This window comes from Bos grunniens, chromosome 3 (assembly GCF_055505025.1).
Source record: "Bos grunniens cultivar Pamir isolate PY7600 chromosome 3, Bosgru_T2T1.0, whole genome shotgun sequence".
Taxonomy (NCBI): domain Eukaryota; kingdom Metazoa; phylum Chordata; class Mammalia; order Artiodactyla; family Bovidae; genus Bos; species Bos grunniens.
In genome coordinates, this window is record NC_141167.1 from 62,404,072 (window position 1) to 62,424,949 (window position 20,878).

At 39.8% G+C, this 20,878-nt stretch overlaps 1 protein-coding gene across 3 annotated transcripts in view; it reads right to left on the reverse strand.

Moving 5' to 3' along the window:
* The window catches only part of MCOLN3 (mucolipin TRP cation channel 3), a 34,908-nt gene that overhangs the window by 1,489 nt on the left and 12,541 nt on the right, over positions 1–20,878 (reverse strand). For 2 of the 3 annotated variants that reach the window (XM_086394377.1, XM_086394379.1), the window contains exons 4-12: positions 19,957–20,110; positions 18,563–18,647; positions 18,390–18,486; positions 10,188–10,287; positions 7,073–7,185; positions 6,842–6,991; positions 3,471–3,572; positions 3,240–3,362; positions 1,916–2,122 (exon numbers count right to left, since the gene is read on the reverse strand). In XM_086394377.1, coding sequence (XP_086250503.1) covers positions 1,916–2,122; positions 3,240–3,362; positions 3,471–3,572; positions 6,842–6,991; positions 7,073–7,185; positions 10,188–10,287; positions 18,390–18,486; positions 18,563–18,647; positions 19,957–20,110 — 1,131 coding nt within the window. The remainder of the gene's footprint in view (positions 1–1,915; positions 2,123–3,239; positions 3,363–3,470; positions 3,573–6,841; positions 6,992–7,072; positions 7,186–10,187; positions 10,288–18,389; positions 18,487–18,562; positions 18,648–19,956; positions 20,111–20,878) is intronic. The other variant, XM_086394378.1, reaches the window with a different exon arrangement.

Here is a 20,878-nt window from a genome sequence, read left to right on the forward strand (position 1 = left end):
TATGGTCAGGCTCCTCTGTCCATGGGATTCTCCATGGAATACTAGAGTGGATTATCATGCCCTCCTCCAGAGGATCATCCCAACCCAGGGATCGAACTTGCATCTCTTACATCTACCTGCATTGGCAGATAGGTTCTTTACCCCTAGTGCCACCTGGGAAACCCACAGGGGTGGGTTAGGTAGGGATTTTTCTAAAGGGATAGTTCACTCGCTTCCACGTATTTTCATGGCGATGGAGCCTCTTGAGCCACTCTTAGGTTTGCCTAAGGAAAAGTGGGTCTAAGATTCTGCAGTGCCCTCCTGGGCTCTCTTTCGTGGTCTGAGTCAACCTGAAATGGACATGTTGAATCTGAATCTGAGACCTCCTTCCAGGGAAAACCCAGCCTGCACAGCCTTTTGGAGTCTCTCTTCCAGACAGAGAGATTTATATAAGGGTCTAATATTTATTTCAGTTTGGGGATCTAAGATCCCAAGAATGGGCCCTGGGCCAGAAAGGATCAGAAAGGACTCGCCCATGTGACAAGTGCCCTGAGTCCACGGAAAGAGGTTAACATCTAAACTAAGAGTCATAGGCTTGTGTCAAGAGCTGTCCATTCACGTTACTCTTTGAGACCTCAGATATCATCACCCTTGAACATATAGCTTTCTACATGCAGAGGTGAAGGCAGCGAGCTTTTAGAGCACTGTGGGAAGGGATTTGGACAGGTACAACTACATTCTTTCCAGTCTCCTTGGTGACTCTAAGCAAGTCAGTCAAGTGAGCATTGAGGACAGTCAGTTCTTGACACCTGATTCAGTAAGAATGAAATCACAGCCCTAGTTGCCTAAACAAGGTATTTGTAATTACCAATATATAATCCATCAACTCTTGATTGTCTTTCTCTTTATCTATTCACATGGCATCATGTTTCATTACCCCTCTCATGTTCAGAAACAGAAGTCCCCAAATGCAAGGGTCTATGCCAATGTCTTATTGGCATAGACCCTTCCATTTCAGTCGACTGAAGCGACTTAGCAGCAGTAGCAGCAGCATGCCAATAATATATCTAACATGCTACTATTAACGTGTATGTGCAGGCCAAGCTGCTTCAGTCGTGTCCGACTCTTTGCAACCCTATGGACTGTAGCCCACCAGGCTCTTCCGTCCATGGGATTCTACAGGCAAGAATACTGGAGTGGATTGCCATTTCCTTCTCCAGGGGATGTTCCCAACCCAGGGATCGAACCCAAGTCTCCTACATCTCCTGCATTAGCAGATGGGTTCTTGAGCCACTAGCGCCATGTGGGAAGGTTATTAGAAATTTGAATACATATGGATATTTATTCTGCCTTTCCATATTTTAAAGGGCTCAAACTGACTTTTAAAATCCAGTGTGAATAATAGTATTAGTGATTGAGTCGGACACAACTGAGCGACTAAATGATAACATCTTTTCAAATCATGCTCCTAAATGTGGAACATATACATGGCGAGTTCTTGACCTATCAGTTCCTTGACTGTTCTGGAGACCAGGCCTCTGGGGTGATCCCAAGAAAGGAGGGCCTAGCAGAATGATGCATTCAGTTACAGCACACTTCAAATAAAGAGGTCAATTTTTCTTCATGAAAATTGGATTTTAAAAGCTCCCCACAAAATTTTGACCATCTGAAATGTCATGTTTCACTTACCCAATACCTAATGATCCTTACAATGCTAATAAAAGATTAGAAAGCTTGTTTGAAAACACAGTTACTCAAAGACAAAACTTTCAACATTCTAGAAATTCTGTTTCTTGGGATCTAAAATTGAAGTCCTTTTTCTCTACTCAGAAGAAATTACCATTCCATTGATCTCCTCCCCATTAGGTACTGTATTTTATTGACTCTCTACAAGTTCTAGGAAAATGTCACTCCTTGAGGTTCTTGATGAACCTACCTTAATTGTTTCATATGTATCAGTGATCAGTGCAATGAAAAGACTTAAAATCATGTATATAAAAAGGCTGATGAATGAGTAGAGGTAAATTCTGCTAAACAGCCAGACCAGGTAACTTTTTTGCTGCATTTTCGCAAATGTAGCAAACATATCATCTCCATTTATCAATGAGAAAAGACACTCAGAGACCATGTTCAGAGAACGGAACTGCAAAAAAAAAAAAAATATTCATTTTATTTCATGTTCCCTCCCATTGGAGACTTTGATCATGACTCCATGATAAAAATAGTGGAACTAGATATCCCAAGTTACCCTTTCAAACAAATACCCTCGGGTAACCACAGGCATTTTTTTTTTAAACAAGAGAAAATCAAACAAAAGTTTAATAACATGTACACAATGGAGACAACCAATAAAAGTCATTGCTATAGACATTTGTTTTGTGATCTACATAGTATGTACATGCCCACTCTTTTTCTAGGAATAAGGAGCTCCTTCTTGATGTTCCTTTTCATCAGAGGAGCCTGAACTGAAGAAGAAAAACACTGAGGTACAGACCAGCTCTTCTGAGTCAAGCCTTTACCCTCTCCTTTACTTTTCTGTAGAAAGAGATCCTTGAAATGCTTCTGCAGAGCATTCAGGTCTCGAATACAAATGCTCATGCTTCTGTTCTAAAGTTCATTCCATTTAAGATGATGGTATTATAGTTGAGACTATAACTCTAGTAAACAAAATTTTCAAATATTTCTACAAGTTTCTCCCTATACTACTTTTAAAAATAAAGTCACACTTCAATAAAAATTACCTAAATAGCCCATAAATATATATTGACGAATCAAACTGTCAAACCTGGCTTCACTGATGGTAAGAAGGACTTAACTATCTGACACACTCACAAAAGGAGCCGAGGCAACCAAGTGAATCAACCATCCTCTCAGGTTGGTCTTACCTTGTGTGTGTGCTCAGTCGCTTCAGTCGTGTCCAACTCTTTGCGACCCTATGGACTACAGCCTGCCAGGCTCCTCTGTCCATGGGATTCTCCAGGCAATAATACTGGAGTGGGTTGCCCTGCCCTCCTCCAGGGGATCTTCCCAACCCAGGGATTGAACCCATATCTTTTACATGTCTTGCATTGGTAGGTGGATTCTTTACCATTAGTGCCACCTGGTCTTACCTCACCAGTTTAAAAACATGGCAACAGACACAATACCTTCAATGTTTAAGGCTGAGTCACAAAGTAAAATGAGCTTATTTTAAAAGAATAACAAGTCACTGGTACTACCCTGAGAGCTTAATAGCAATAGAGAAAATTGTTTACCAGTACCTTATCATGATAAGGCCCCAGCACAATCCATCCACAGAAGCAATAGCCTAAATAAATCATGGCTGCACAGCAGCAGAACCTGATGACATTGGGCAGTGCCGCCTGGAGGGTGAGAATGAGGAGCTGGGAAAGTAAACGAGGTCATTAGAATCCCTTTGTCCTTCAAACAAAGCAGTGCAGTAACTTTGAAAGAGAAATACCAACAGCTTGGAGATCTGTGGAATTCCTTACATTGTATTTCTGAAAAAAACCAAAGTACCGGATAACTCCAAGCCACACAAGCATGGTAGAGGTTCCAAGAAGTATGCTACAGACATCATAACTTGTTAGACTCTAAAACACAGTGGAAAAAAATTATCAGTTATATAGCAGAAATTCATTGGGGCAAAAATTATTTATTGAGTAGCAAAGAGTTGGGCACCATTCTAGGTGCCAAGGACAAAGTAGTGAAGAGACAAAATTCCCTGCCCTCATGAGGTTTACATTCTAGTGGGTGTAGAGAGAGATGATAGAAGTTAATTAGCGAAACCCTTCATACATGGACTGATGGTAAGTGGTGAGGAGAAAATTCAGGAGAGGGGACAAAGGATGGCTGTGCACTGCATTTCAAAAGGGTAACCAGGGAAGGTCTCACTGAAAAGGTGGCATTTGAGCAAAGACATGAAGGGAGTGAAGGAGCAAACCAAGCAAGAATCTAGGGGAAGAGCTTTCCAGGCAGAGGGACCAGTATCAGCAGAGGCCCAAAAGCAGGAGGGCATCTGGCAAGATAGTGGGTCTGGCTAGAGAACGATAGGGGAGAGTAAGGAGTCACCGAGGTGAGGGAGCAGGTAGTTTAGAGTTTCACAAATATAATTTAACAACTTTGCCTTTTACTCTGAATAGATGGTGGAGACTGAGAGCTCTGAACAGGAGTCCTGTAATCCAATGTTGGCTCTATGGTTGAGAGCAGACTGTGGAAGAGAGAGATGGCTACTGCAATACTGCAGATGAGAGCTGATGGTGCTTTGGACCAGGCTGGGAATAGTGGAGGTGATGAGGTGATTTCTGAAGGTAGACAAATAGGATTTTCTCTTGGATGAGATACGGAGGAGAGGGAATTAGTAAAAAAAGAGGAGTCAAGGATGAATCTATGTTTTTTTTCCTTGAACAACTGAAAAGAGCTGCCATTAACTGAAATTTGAAAGGCCACAGAGAAGTGAGTTTTGACTATGGAGGAGGAGTTGTTTTATTGTTCAGTCGCTCAGTCATGTCCAACTCTTTGCAACCCCATGGACTGCAGCACGCCAGGCTTCCCTGTCCATCACCAACTCCCGGAGTTTGCGCCAACTCATGTCCATTGAGACAATGATTGTTTTAGGTATGTGAAATTTGTGAAGCTGAGTAGACATTCAAGTGAAGATGTGGAAGAAACAGTTGGATATTTGACACTGGAGTTCAGGGAATAATTCCGAACTAGAGAAACAGATTTGAAAATCATTGAAAAATAGGTACTCTTTAAGGCAATAAGACAGGACAAGATCACAAAACAAAGGCAGAAAAACGAGGTGTTTAAGCATGGTGCTTTGCAGCTCTGTTACTTAAATAGCTTGGTGAAGTCAGAGGGAACAGCAAAGGGAAGTGAAGACCAGCCATGATTCAAGAGAAAGATTAGGTAAGTGACAGCCAGTGAAAAAACTCATCAACAAAGAAAGTGCTTGCAGTGTTAAAAAGCTGCTAATGGGTCAAAATGAGGATAAATAACTGAATATTAGACACAGCAACAGTTACAGGTCATTGGAAAATACACTTTCCGTGCAGCCTGATTAGAACAGATACAAAATAGAACTGGATGAACAGAGTCAGAAACAGTATTAAATACTCTTTTGAGGTCTTTTGCTATGTAAAGGAGAGCAGAGAAATGGGGAAGTAGCTGGAGAGAGAACAGGTTGAGATTTTGTCTATTTAGAAAGGAAAAAAAATAAAAAATACATGCTCATGGAAATGCCATGGCAGAGAACAGGAAATTAAGGATGCATAAGAAACAGAGTAAGAATAGCTGAAGCCGTGCTCTGGAACAAGCAAGTCGGGACAGCATCTGATAGGCCCGTGGAGGAGTTGGCCCTGGATAGTAACCTAAATATTATATCCACAGTAAGAGAAAATGCCAAGTGTATGGCCATTGATGCTGATGGGTAAATAAATGAAGTGGAAAACTGTAGATTTCAATTCTGTTTATTATTTGTGAAACAGAGTGAGGTCATCAGCTGAAACAAAGGATGGAAAAGAGGTATTAAAAGTTTCAAGCACGAAAAAATATGAAATGATCAGCTAGAAGGCAGGGGGAATGCATGGTCTAGAAAAATGTAGAAAGACTGTTGGACACCCTTAAGGGCTCACTGAAGTTAATGGTAGGTGGGATTAGTAAAAATGAAGATTTGCTGCAAATCTCCCCCTACTTCTCTTGATTTGTTCCCTAAAGTTAAATATCTATTTCAATGACATATATTACCCTGGCATATGGTGACAGATGCTCCATGGCTTCTAAACTCACTCTCTCTTTCTGAGGTACATGCACGGGCTGTCTCCTCAGCTCCCCTGCAGTCAGATGTGACTAAATTTTCTCCAGCAGGACTGTACAGAATGAAGGCTGCCATTCTGAGCCAAGGCATAAGACTGTAAGAGACCTACTACCTACCATACCAGGTTTTCCCTTCCATGGGCTGCAACCTGTTCATGAGACAATCCAGCATCAATCATGCAGTCTGGGTGAGCCTTCAATGGTCATCAGAGAAAAAGATGGGAGAAACTTAGATTCCTGAATGACTGTGTGGAGCTGAGTGACTTGCCAGGCTGGAAAACCCACCCTGACAATTACACGAGGGAGAAATAAGCTCTTATCATATCTGAGCTATTGCATTTGAGATCTCTGTCCAGGAATCTGAACCAAAACAGGCTCCCCATGTGGTTCATACTCATCCTTAATTATAGTCAAGGACAGAAAAACATAAATCTGAACAAGATTAGTTTGAACAGTATTTCTTTTTTTTTTTTTTTTTTGCTTTTGGGGGAGGGTTGACATACAAGCTGGATTAGTCCTAACTTAAAATGGAAAACTTTGTCGTACATCAATGGTAACAGTAAGAAAATGGGAATATTCTCAATTTGAATGGACAAAGGAAAAACTGCAAGGACTCGAACAATAGTACTTCGGCCTCACTCCCTATCTCCTGCCCACAGTCCAACTCTTTCTGTTGAAGATTCTGGCATTCCTTCTAAGAACAACAAAAACAATCTTTTACCTTAGTTATCTTGGTGTGTGTATGACTTTCAGTGTGTGTACGAATTCATAGGCCCCAACCCCAGAGTTCACATTCAGTAGGTCTAACGTGGGGTATTTTATCAGATACCCAAATGACCCTGATTCAGAGGACTTAAATCACACCTTGAAAAACAGCCTAAAATATTTCCTGACTAGATTCTTACAAATTACTGTTATTTCAGGTTTACTCAATATAATGTTTAAAAACAATCTTGTACTCTGTGAATCCTTACATTTTGGAAAAACAAATGACAGTTAAGGCAAATCTGATACTAACAATGACATAAATAGGAAAAAATTTTACCTTAGCGTGAATTTCCATTTTCAGAATTGATCCAATGATGGTCAATATGTCACTAATAATAATCATAATATACCATCCGTTGACAAATTCCATTCGATCAGAAACAGAAACTTCCTTCTTATAATGGAGGAGGAAAAAATTGACAAATTCCTTTAGGAAAAAGAGGGGAGGCATGGTGAATTTCTGTCAATCAAAATGACCAGTGCATTGCTAGAAAGCAGTGACTCCCACCTGCTGAAGCTGAAGTCCTCTCACCACAGATCGAACACACAGGATTAACGAAGCCAAGCATGTCAGAATAACGAAGACATCAAAGATCATCATGTAATGAGTATTCTTCTGAACTGGAGGAAAGAAGGTTACCTGCTTATGTACTGGAACATCAATGTGGTGACATTTACTTCTACTTCTTTTTTTCCCCCATTTTTAGCCTCATTTATTTTAACAGCTGCATTGCGTTATTTCAGTACAGATGTACAATACTTGATTTGTAAGGACGTTCAGGCTGTCATCTGGTTTCACTACTACAGTCCATTCTCCAGGTCCTCTTTGTGCACAGGTTCAAGAGATTCTTTAGGTGGATGAATATCCAAAGATGGAATCGTTGGGTTAAAGCATATGCATCTTTCTAAAAATAGATCTAAGAAATTGCTCTGCAAAAATATCATGCCAGTTTACATATCTACACACATCACACATCTTCTTCATCACTGGACATCAGTATTCATGAATTTGTACCAATAAAAGGAGCAAATGATGTGAAGTGCCATTTTTATCATGTACCAAACAGCTGTTGAATGTATTCAAGTACCGTATCTTCCCCTTCCAACTTTTTTGTGTGTTTTAATGCCTAAGAAAAATACGTCTCATTACTTTCCTAGACTTTCTGCTGGCTAGTCTTGCTTGTTATTTTCCCATATTTCTTCAGGACCAAAATGTCAAATTCCAATAACAATCTTACTGTTAATTTTTGGGGGGAATCATGCTGAATTTATAGATTAATCTAGGGAGAATTGACATGTTCATGTTAAATCATTTCACAAAAAACATAATGTGTCAAATCTTTTTTTTTCCATCCTTCAGAAACATTTTCAAGTTTTATATAGATCCTTCTTCATACTCATGCTTAGAATAATTTTAAAAATTCAAGTATTCTTTCCACAAAGATAACAAACAGAAAAAGCTTTGATACAGATTCTTCTGTTAGTATTTAAAGAAGGTTAAAAGTCCTCAAAATCATGTACCAAAGATCTTTAACTATCACCTGTCATCTTTTGTTCTAATACAGTTAGGGTTCCCGCATATCTTACTTAAACATGCTTATCTAGGTATAAAATACTCATTAAGCATCAGGTGTGTTTTCACGTGCTGAGAATACAATGGTGAACAAGACAGATAGAGTCCCTGACCTTGTGGAACTTCTACTCCAGTGAGATAAGAGAAAAAAGTAAACAAGTAAATGAACAGAATACTTCCTGATAGGAGTACGTGATAGGAAGAAAGTAAATCCAAATAGCTACTAAGTCATAGTTTCAGACATTTTTGAAGATTTAACTCCTTTGCACCTCACAGTAACCCCACGAGGTAGGTGTGATCATCCCCACTTTGCAGGCGAGAAAACTGAAGCCCAGAGGGGTCACACAACTTGCCTAAGATTCCATGGCCAGAAAAGTACAGAGTCAGTGTTCAAACCTTTGCAGTTTGTTTCCAACATCCGTCACTCTGTCAGTGGTTCTTGGCATCTCTTTGGAACTTTTAGAAATGAACATCCTCCTGCCTTACCCTAGCCCTAGTAAATCAGAAACTGCTTTCCTAAGCTCTCCAGGTAACACTAAAATTTGAGCACCACTGCTGAGGGAGCTTTGGGAGAGGGAATGGGGAGAAGAAAGGTTTGTTCGTAGGGCACAGTGAAGGAAGGCCTCACCAGAGGCGACGGCTTTTAGCTGAGACTTGAATGACAAAGCAGAGCCACCCACACAGGAATTCTGGGAATCAGTCCTCCCAGCAGAAGCACAGCTAGGTGAAGAGCAGAGGGTGGCCATCACATACTCTCTTACAGAGCTTTTCTTACTTAACAAGTTGGGCTGCTCTCTGCTGATGGAAAGAACTCAAGACTATACTGTAATGAAGCAACCCAAAATTTTGTCACGAGGCATCTAAATGATATATGAAGGACTAAATCTACTTCAGAAAAACTTAAAATCCAAGAAACAAACATTTGAGAGAAAGCTTATGTCCCAGGCACCTTCATATGCTCTCATTTTCCCTGTTCCCAAGTATGTGAAGTATTAAGATGTTTACAGATGACAAAACAGGCTTGCGTTTCAAATAAACAATTTTGTGATTGAAATTTTATAATTGAAGTCTGTGAGTCCAGATCTTCATATATTTGAAGTTACCTATTAGTGAAAAGAATACTAAAATGAAGACATTTTACTTCATTTATTCATGCTATCTCATTACTATTTCTGAACTTTGTGAATCCATTAGTAGGGAACCCTAAAGTAATTATTATCCAAGTATGGTCTGAATAAGGACTCACTGCACATTCCTGGGTCTCACCGCCAGACCTACTGACTGTCTAGTGTGAAGCTGGGAAAACTGCATCTTAGCAGGTACTTGGAATGGTGCTTCTGCTTACTAGAATCCAAGATCCTCTGACCTAATCATTAAAGTCAAGCACAACACACCACTACAAGGAACTAGGGAATGAGATCAATTCTTTCCAGTAGGTTTCATCTAGTTCAGCTCCAAAATTCTCAGTGATACTCAGTTTATACTTGAGTTTGTGTCCATATTTCTAGGACTGTACTCTGTCCTTATGTCATCTACTTTTTGACCTGGATAGAAGATAATTATAATGTGTTGGATATTTCAGGGTCAAATCCTACCTGAATTCTCCCTGGATATATGACCAAAGAAACCAAAATTCACTTCTGAGCCTTAGTTTCTTTATCTGTAAAAATAGGGATGCTACCTATCTCAAAGATATTTTAAAACTCTGAAGTAAGGAAAGTGTAGCTCAAAGTACTTATGCAATAAACACTCGATAAATACTGGTTTGAGTAGATGTAAATTTTTTGTTGTTGTTGGGGGAATTATAAGCACTTTTTTTTAGTAAGGCCTAGCCAGTGAAGGCTCATGGAAAAGGCAAGAAAAACCATTTAAATTACTAATAACTTATGAATTACATGAATGGAACATTAGATAACTAAAATGAATTAGGGACTTGGACATGATCCAATTCTTTCATTTGATGTTCCACATATCCTTGGGATGAGTAATTTAACAACCATTTAATATTATTTAATAACCATTTTGAAAACTAGTAAAATTCATTACTTACTTGATCCAGATACATGCCAGTCTTTACATTCTCTGATAGAGATATCATTATCTAAACTTATCTTAATTCTTCCACTGTGGGCTTTGTTGTCAAAAGTTATCTGTGAAGAACAGGAAAAGGGTCAAAAACATACCTACTACTTTTAAAGCCAAGATGCCGCTATGCATTAATTAGGAAACAATTCTCCCAAAGTTACAGGAAACCCAGACCCTCAACTCTCACCTGATGCTAACTCCGTTCAACCTCAGGAAGTTCCCTTTATTTCTCTGTGAGCTGAGAAAGTTGAGTGAGATCTTCCATAAAGAATGTTTAGTCTCTAAAAATCCTAAGTTTCTAGGATAGTATTCAAGCCCTGATCTGCCTCTTGAGAAATTTGTATGCAGGTCAGGAAGCAACAGTTAGAACTGGACATGGAACAACAGACTGGTTCCAAATAGGAAAAGGAGTTCGTCAAGGCTGTATATTGTCACCCTGTTTATTTAACTTACATGCAGAGTACATCATGAGAAACGCTGGACTGGAAGAAACACAAACTGGAATCAAGATTGCCGGGAGAGATATCAATCACCTCAGATATGCAGATGACACCACCCTTATGGCAGAAAGTGAAGAGGAACTCAAAAGCCTCTTGATGAAAGTGAAAGTGGAGAGTGAAAAAGTTGGCTGAAAGCTCAACATTCAGAAAACGAAGATCATGGCATCCGGTCCCATCACTTCATGGGAAATAGATGGGGAAACAGTGGAAACAGTGTCAGACTTTATTTTTCTGGGCTCCAAAATCACTGCAGATGGTGACTGCAGCCATGAAATTCAAAGACGCTTACTCCTTGGAAGGAAAGTTATGACCAACCTAGATAGCATATTCAAAAGCAGAGACGTTACTTTGCCAACAAAGGTTCGTCTAGTCAAGCCTATGGTTTTTCCTGTGGTCATGTATGGATGTGAGCGTTGGACTGTGAAGAAGGCTGAGGGCCGAAGAATTGATGCTTTTGAACTGTGGTGTTGGAGAAGACTCTTGAGAGTCCCTTGGACTGCAAGGAGATCCAACCAGTCCATTCTAAAGGAGATCAGCCCTGGGATTTCTTTGGAAGGAATGATGCTAAAGCTGAAACTCCAGTACTTTGGCCACCTCATGTGAAGAGTTGACTCATTGGAAAAGACTCTGATGCTGGGAGGGATTGGGGGCAGGAGGAGAAGGGGACGACAGAGGATGAGATGGTTGGATGGCATCACTGACTCGATGGACGTGAGTCTGAGTGAACTCCGGGAGTTGGTGATGGACAGGGAGGCCTGGCGTGCTGCGATTCATGGGGTCAACACGACTGAGCGACTGATCTGATCTGATTCAAGCCCTGAACCACTTGTAAAACAAGAGAACTTCCCCCTCCTCTCACTCTAAGCACCTCTAGATGTCCTCCTGAGCAAGTACAAGCACATTTTCCCCCTTCTTCCAGCACAGCCTTGGCTAGGGACAGATTTTTAATGTTGTTCTTACTAACACAGATGCTCATTATTTCCGTCTTGAAACATTTCAGGTGGAGCTTTTTCAATTTTTCTTCTAAGATTCGTTTTCCTTGTCATTCTGGAACCATATGTACAATACTACAAAGAATGTGGTCACAGGGAACCAACAGTATGTCTGGCTTCAGTGATAACGGTTTGGGGACACCAGGCACCAGTAGAACAAAGCCACGCCAGGATACCTTTCATAGCTCTTCCACTGTCTCCCTCTTCAAACTCCCCCCACCTTCTCCTTGCAGACACCTGGAAGGCAAACTAAGGAAATTAGTCTGGTTTGGGGGTTTTGCTTTCATTTTTGGTGCCTCTTCTCTCAAGTCCTAAAGTAAAAGGAAAGTTCTTTTCAAGTCTGCCATTTGCGATGTTAGTCATTCAGCTGTGCCTGACTTTGTGACCCCATCGACTGTAGCCCGTCAGGCTCCTCTGTCCATAGAATTCTCTAGGTAAAAATTCTGGAGTGGGTTGCCATTCCCTTCTCCATGGACTCTTCCAGACCCAGGGATTGAACTCAGGTCTCCTACATTGCAGGCAGATTCTTTTCAGTTCAGTTCAGTTCAGTTCAGTTCAGTCACTCAGTCGTGTCCGACTCTTTGCGACCCCATGAAGCGCAGCACACCAGGCCTCCCTGTCCATCACCAACTCCCGGAGTTCACTCAGACTCACGTCTGTCGAGTCAGCGATGCCATCCAGCCATCTCATCCTCTGGCGTCCCCTTCATCAGAGTCTTTTCCAATGAGTCAGCTCTTCGCATGAGGTGGCCAAAGTACTGGAGTTTCAGCTTTAGCATCATTCCTTCCAAAGAAATCCCAGGGCTCATCTCCTTCAGAATGGACTGGTTGGATCTCCTTGCAGTCCAAGGGACTCTCAAGAGTCTTCTCCAACACCACTGTTCAAAAGCATCAATTCTTCCGCACTCAGCCTTCTTCACAGTCCAACTCTCACATCCATACATGACCACAGGAAAAACCATAGGCTTGACTAGACGAACCTTTGTTGGCAAAGTGATGTCTCTGCTTTTGAATATGCTATCTAGGTTGGTCATAACTTTCCTTCCAAGGAGTAAGCGTCTTTGAATTTCATGGCTGCAGTCACCATCTGCAGTGATTTTGGAGCCCAGAAAAATAAAGTCTGACACTGTTTCCACTGTTTCCCCATCTATTTCCCATGAAGTGATGGGACCGGATGCCATGATCTTCGTTTTCTGAATGTTGAGCTTTCAGCCAACTTTTTCACTCTCCACTTTCACTTTCATCAAGAGGCTTTTGAGTTCCTCTTCACTTTCTGCCATAAGGGTGGTGTCATCTGCATATCTGAGGTTATTGATATCTCTCCCGGCAATCTTGATTCCAGTTTGTGTTTCTTCCAGTCCAGCGTTTCTCATGATGTACTCTGCATATAAGTTAAATAAACAGGGTGACAATATACAGCCTTGACGTACTCCTTTTCCTATTTGGAACCAGTCTGTTGTTCCATGTCCAGTTCTAACTGTTGCTTCCTGACCTGCATACAAATTTCTCAAGAGGCAGATCAGGTGTTCTGGTATTCCCATCTCTTTCAGAATTTTCCACAGTTTATTGTGATCCACACAGTCAAAGGCTTTGGCATAGTCAATAAAGCAGAAATAGATGTTTTTCTGGAACAGATACCACTTCAGACAAAAGATTACAAATAAACTTAGTAAGTCTAGCTACTCTGTTTCCACTCATGTTAGACTATATGTTTCTTCCCATGACAAGCAACCAAGGATATTGATAATGTATTCTCATCTTTATCACTGCGGAGACCCAGCCTCACACAAGAAAGATGCTCAGTACTATTTGAATGAGTCAGAAATCTTTGCCAAGAATAAACCATGCTTTGCCCAAACAAAGAGCCTCAGGGTCTTTCAAATAGTAGGCGCTCATTAAATATCTAATAAACTCTGACTTAATGTCAATCACGTCTAAGCAAGGTTTAGAAGAAACTGAATTCTTTAAATGAAAAAGAAAAAATATACTGAGTGTAACTAATAACATATTAGATAATACAGGAAAAAAGATTAGTGATTTGAAGTCACAGCAGTAAAACTCTTTAAAGTGAAGCACAGAGAAAATATTAGAAAATTAAATCAAAGAAAGAGGACAACTTCAAGTGCCCAAATACACATATTATTGGAATCTCTGAAAAGTAGGGGGAAGGAGATAGAAAAATATTTGATGAAATAACACTGAGTAAATGTCAAACGTAATAAAAACTATAAACCCACAGATCTAAGATATTCAATGAACCCCGAATACAAGAAACATGAAGAAAACTACATAAAGGTATATCAGAATCAAACCACTGAAACCAGAAATGAAGAGAAAAATTTTTAAAGCATCCAGAGGGGGAAAATACATCCCATACAGAAGAACAAAGATGAAGAAGACAGCAGATTTCTCATCAGAAACAATATAAACAAAAGAGCAAATTCTTTAAAGTTCCAGGGTAAAAACAGCCAGGCTAGAAGTCTATACCTTATGAAACTACCTTTAAAAAACGAAGGTGAAATACTTTTACAGACATACAGAAGTGAAAAGAACTTATTACTAGCAGATCTGCATTATAAGAAATATTAAAGGAAGCCCTTTAAGCAGAAGGAAAACCATGCCAAGTGGTTTTTATGTTATACATGTAACTGGCACACCATCACTTGAAAGTAGGCTGTAATAAGTTAAATATGTGTACTATGGGGTCGCACAGAGTCGGACATGACTGAAGCAACTTAGCAGCAGCAGCAGCAGCAGCAGCAGCAGCATAAACCATAAAATAACACAACAAAGAGTTATAGCTAATAAGCTAACATACGAGATAGACTAGAATCCTAAAAAAACAGTTAATCCAAAAGAAGGCAGAAAAAGAAAGAAACCATATTAATAATTTCATGCAATTTAAATGATATAAGCACCTTAATTAAAAGGTAGAGATTGTTAGGTTGGATTAAAAAAGCAAGACTCAACTATGTATCAAGAAACCTACCTTAAATATAAGATACAAATAATCTAAAAGGATGAAAAAAGATATGCCATGCTAACACTAGTTATAAGAAAGCTGGAATGCTTATATTAACATCAAAGTAAATTTTAGAGCAAAGAATATGATAAGGGTTAAAAAGTGCCATTTAACAATGATAAAAAAGTTCAAGTGAACACAAAAAACCCTAGATGTCTATACACTTAATAAAGAGCTTCAAAATACAAGTTGCAAGAATTTATCAAACTACTATGAATGAATGAATGACAATGCACTACTTTTATACTATGAACCCAACTGGGCACACACAAGACAACCTTAATAAATAGCTATTGAATCAAACATCTACCACACACCAGATAATTTAGTAGGTCCTTCATATGTGCTATATTTTAACTTCACAACAATTTTGTCAAGTAGGTGGGCATTAATTTGGTTTTACAAATGAGAAAACTGAGGCTCATGCCAATTAAATAATTTGCCTAAAATTACATAGCTACTAACTGGTAAGCTAACATTAAAATCTAGATTTGTCTGACTCCAAATACTTTGGCCACCTCATGTGAAGAGCTGACTCATTGGAAAAGACTCTGATGCTGGGAGGGATTGGGGGCAGGAGGAGAAGGGGACGACAGACGATGAGATGGCTGGATGGCATCACCGACTTGATGGACACGAGTTTGAGTGAACTCCGGGAGTTGGTGATGGACAGGGAAGCCTGGCGTGCTGCGATTCCTAGGGTCGCAAAGAGTCGGACACGACTGAGCGACTGAACTGAGCTGAGCTGAACTGAAAGTCCCTGTATGTTACATCAGGATATACTGCCACAGTTCATGTTTATTTATGGCAAAAGTCACACTAATGGCTTTTATTATCAAATTACCTGATAGGATACAGTTTCCACCACAGTTCTATGAGATGTACTGCTAAATACACAATGAACAGTCATAGCCGGGGATAATTCTCCAAGAATGCCAAAAATATAACATCTGCATGTGGCTAAAGGCCAGGATGCTTTTACATTGTAATGTGTTATGGGAAAAGATCTGCATTTCACTAGTGTTTTGCTTGCTCATTCAACAAATATCTGAGTCACCTACTATATTTTCTGAGAGATGAAAAGATAAAACAGTTCCTGCCTTCAGGGAACTTTCATTCTAGTGGAGCTGATGATAAACATCTAGAAAAACTTAAAAGAGAAGGTGGTAAGACATACAATACAAAATAAAAACAAAATCTAGGGCTTCAGAGCACAGAATGTATTTCTAACTGAGAAATCACAAAGAGGTCCATGAAGAAGGTTTCAGTTGACCAAAGCCTTAAAAGATTATAAGACTTTAAAAAAAGTATCATTTCTCTACAAGAGAGAGGCAGACACACAGACACAGAGAGAGAAGACTGTGGATAACAGCTCAATTTTTAAAAAATCATGTAATTTTAAAAATTCACAACTTGCTGGTTACTATTAGGATCAAAATGTGTAGCCCAAATACAGTCTTACAGAATTAGTGCTTTTTCTTATTAAACATTATGCATAATTATTATATTATACTACATCCTAAAATATTTTTAATCTCAATTTCTGAAAATTTGATTTCTAATAGACAATTAGTTGAGTATCGTGGACATAACTTTTGATACAAACTGCTACTGTAGTACTAGAAATCTGGACCATGTGAAGGCAAGCTGTTATCAAATGCTGTCCTGTATATGCCTCTCAGCATTGCGCTACTGACTCTGATCCCTGTGAGGTGATGAACCAGCATGAGAGGCATCTTGTGCTCCATAGAGAGCATCAAAGCTCCATCTGCAACTGGAATACAGAGAAGAGGAAACTAACCAGAACTTTCAGAGGCAGCATGCAGGAGGCACAGTGAGCTATAACTTCCATAGGCTGCAAGCATCCTCAGTGAGGAAACTCAGCAGCAAGAACCCTTGGCAATGACCTTAAGCAGACTGCCACCGACTGCTGAGAGCTAACCATACAAACGTACAAACGTCTTGTTCTTTGTGGTCCTGAAGACTCAGCAGTGAACAAGACAAGGTCCCCGCCCTCAGAGAACTTACATTGAGGTACAGAAGACCGATGGTTAACAACTAAACAAGTGGGTACAAGAGTCCCTCCCCTTTATCCAAGATCCCCAGCAGATGCCTGAAATCACAGATAATACCAAACTTCATATATAATATCTTTCCTATATGGTTTTTCCTGTGGTCATGTATGGATGTGAGAGTTGGACTGTGAAGAAGGCTGAGCGCTGAAGAATTGATGCTTTTGAACTGTGGTGTTGGAGAAGACTCTTGAGAGTCCCTTGGACTGCAAGGAGATCCAACCAGTCCATTCTGAAGATCAGCCCTGGGATTTCTTTGGAAGGAATGATGCTAAAGCTGAAACTCCAGTCCTTTGGCCACCTCATGCAAAGAGTTGACTCATTGGAAAAGACTCTGATGCTGGGAGAGATTGGGGGCAGAAGGAGAAGGGGACACCAGAGGATGAGATGGCTGGATGGCATCACTGACTCAATGGACATGAGTCTCAGTGAACTCCGGGAGTTGGTGATGGACAGGGAAGCCTGGAGTGCTGCAACTCATGGGGTCGCAAAGAGTCGGACACAACTGAGCGACTGATCTGATCTGATCTGATACATACACACCTTTGATTAAGTTTATAAATTAGGCACAGGAGAGTAAAAACAATAATAATTTTTAAAAGTGGGCTTCCGTGGTGACACAGTGGTAAAGAATCCACCTGCAATGCAGGAGACGCAGGTTCAATCCCAGGGTTGGGGAGATCCCCTGGAGGAGGAAATGGCAACCCACTCCAGTATTCTTGCCTAGGAAATCCATGGACAGAGGAGCTTACAGTCCATGGGGTCACAAAAGAGACAGACATGACTTAGCGACTAAACAATAATAATAAAATAGGAAAACTATAACATATACTATAATAAAAGTTGCATGAATGTGGTCTCTCTAAGTATCTTGTACAAATTAAATGCCTTTTTCCATCTTAACTACACACTTATCACACTGTGGCCATAATTTTTGCAGTTTGAGCTGCAACAGTAAAACTAGCATGGATTTCTTTTTCCTTCTTCACAATGTCACCTATAGATTTCTTCTTGTAGCTTAAGCAATCTCAACATACAATTGGTTTTCTGTCTTCATTAAGTTAAATGCTTTCAGTTTTTCACCTAAAGAAATATTTTGACATATTGCAATCACCAGCTTTGGGGCCATTCTTAAGTAAAATAAAGCTTATTTGAACGCAAGTACTGTGATATGTAGATAACTGAGAGGGTTATTGAGTGACTAATGGATGGTATACACTGGACCAAAGGATGATTCATACTGAGGAAGGTCAGAAAGTTTTCATTATGCTATTCAGAATGACATGCAGTTTAAAATACATGAATGGTTTGTTTCTGGAATTTTCTACTTAATATTTTCAGACAGAGGTTGACCATGATAACTAAAACCTCGGAAAGTGAAAATGCAGTTAAGAAAGGACTAACAGAGCTAGCTGAACCAATGTCTCCTCTGTGCATATCCAGTTAGGACAAGAACACCCTATACATTTGATCAACCCTCAACACAAGTAGATGGAACACATAACTATATCAAACCATTTTTCTCCAGACAGGAATCAAATTAGCCCAGCCCACACCCACAGTCAAGAGTACCCACACTCACAGTCAGAGTAAAGTCGTAACAGTCCGGGAACTCATGATGACGAATAGTCTGCAGGTTAATGGCCTTCAGTTTAAACTGCAGCTCCACTGTTATGAGTCTGGAAAACAGGAGACTTTAGTGCAGTGAAACCACGTACACACAAACAGGAGTTACCTCCCACCTGCTTCCCTCACCTGTGAAAGTCCAGTGTTAAGTTGAGTTTATTTTCTTCTAGTGTTCCAATGTGAAAAGGTTCATTCGGTTCCACAAATAAACATTCTGCCATAGAAAGGAACAAAACATAATACAGCACCTGAAATAAACATAGAAAACTGCATCCTGAAAGGATCATATAATGAAAACTGGATATTCAGATTCTGGTATTTTTGTGAATTAAGATTTTTAAATCTAAACATCCATACCACATGGTTACAATGACTTTTATTTGTTTGTAAGACGTGATTATAACATTTCTTGAGAGGATGGAAGTAGAGAAAGATCTGAACTCTATTTCACTAATCTTGTATAAAAGGCCATCTTCCTTTCTGTCTTTTTCAGCCTAAATTTTGAGGCCCCTCTCCCTTTTTGTATCCTATGCATACATTTGAAGCCCCTAGAGTGTCTAAGATAAAATTTTCTATGTTTAAAGTATCTATTTTTAAAAAATATTATGTGTTGACAATTTTCCCTCAATAAACACTTTTAAAAAAAGGGAAGACACCATCTTAGAAGGTTTTTACCAGTCAGTACTATAATCCTTTATTATTTTTCTCAAAGAAAAAGTCCCAGCGGCAACTGTTAAAAGTACTTACTTTTTAACTCAATGAACTAAGCTAATGTTTTAGGTACAAATTGTAAATAGATCTTTGCTAATAGGAATAAGCTATGCTATTCTAAATTCTGGTTCTCACTGGTGGTGGTTTAGTTGCTAAGTTCTGTCTGATTCTTTGAGACTCCATGGACTGTAGCCCGCCAGGCTCCTCTGTTCATGGGATTTCCCAGGCAAGAATACTGGAGTGGGTTGCTATTTCCTTCTCCAGGGGATCTTCCTGACCTAGGAATTGAACTCAGGTCTCCTGAACTGCAGGCATATCTCTAAGCAACTGAGCTATGAGGGAATCTCATTACTCCTCAACTTACCCCTCAAAGATACTGAATAGTGAAGTACTATTGAGGGGATAAAGTTTTATATATTCAAGAATTTGCAAACATTTGTTTTATAAGGGCAATATCTATCTATTAAACTGGCTTATCCAGAAGAGAGGTTGTGGAATAAAATGGCTAAGAGCACAGCCTGGGTCAAATTTCAGCACTATCTCTTACTAGGTCCACCTTGAGCAGATTACTAAACCTTCTGAGCCACACTTTAGTCTTCTGTAAAATGAGGATAATAATAAACTTGTCTTGTTGATTTTTCGTTTGTTGGTTTGGTTAAGAATCATGAGGTATAATGAAGTACCTGGCATAACTGATACTGTTCTTACTATGACCTAATAGCACAGGCTAAATCAATATTTTCAGAGATGAAACTACTGCCTTTAAATCAAGGAGTTAAAAATGGAAGTTCTAGCTTATAGAAGAATATCACCAGTTTCAATTTCTGGGTCAATGTCAAAGGTATCGTTTCCAGGATAGATGTTTCCTTGCTTGTAGAAGTGCCAACAGACTGCCATGGCCGACTGCTCCGTGCCCTTGTTCTCAAATGCATGATTCCCAACTGAGACGTTGCATAGCTGCAAATACTTCAACCAAAAAGAGAAACAGAAAATGAGAGCACCCAGCCAGGCAGAAGTGAAGCCATGGTTCCCCTCCCTCCCTGCCTTTGAAACGGTAGGTTCCCACCTCCTGTCCAGGTGGAGACTGGAAAGTAATTGACATGCTACTGTGCACTGGGATGGCAGAGGGCAAAGAGCACTTGTGAATTAGAGTTTTGGGTTCAAGTCTCATTTCTGTGATTGTGAGCAAGTCACAAACTTTATCAGCCTCTGCTTTCTTACCTGCAAAATTAAAGGCTGAATTTAACCTTAAATAACATTTCAAGTTCTTTCCTCCTTTAAAGAACTATGTTTAGGAAGTGACTTTTACATTTAATGTGAGCACAAACTTTATTTATCTTTGAACTATTTTCAATAGTCAAGAGTTCTGCTTTACTATAATACAGGAAGTGGGATAAAACTGTTTCAGACTAACCAGCAAAGCTTTGTCTAAAGATAATTTTTTTTTAAATCTTTATCTTTGCAAGAATACAGCTTAGTCACTTTTAAGCAATATTCCCCTACTGAAAGTCCTCCCATGATTTCCTGTGTCTCAAAATAAACTTAAAAGCTCTTTGCCTGGAAAGCCCTACCTCTGGCTCTTCCCTCACTCCTTTGCACACTTGTCTTAAACATACTAAATGTTTTCCAGCCTCCAGGGCCTTTGCTGTTGCCACTCCTTCAGTCTGAAATATTCTTCTTCAGACTTCAAATCCCCAGAGAGGCCTTTTCTGACCATCTTGAGGCCACTGTTCA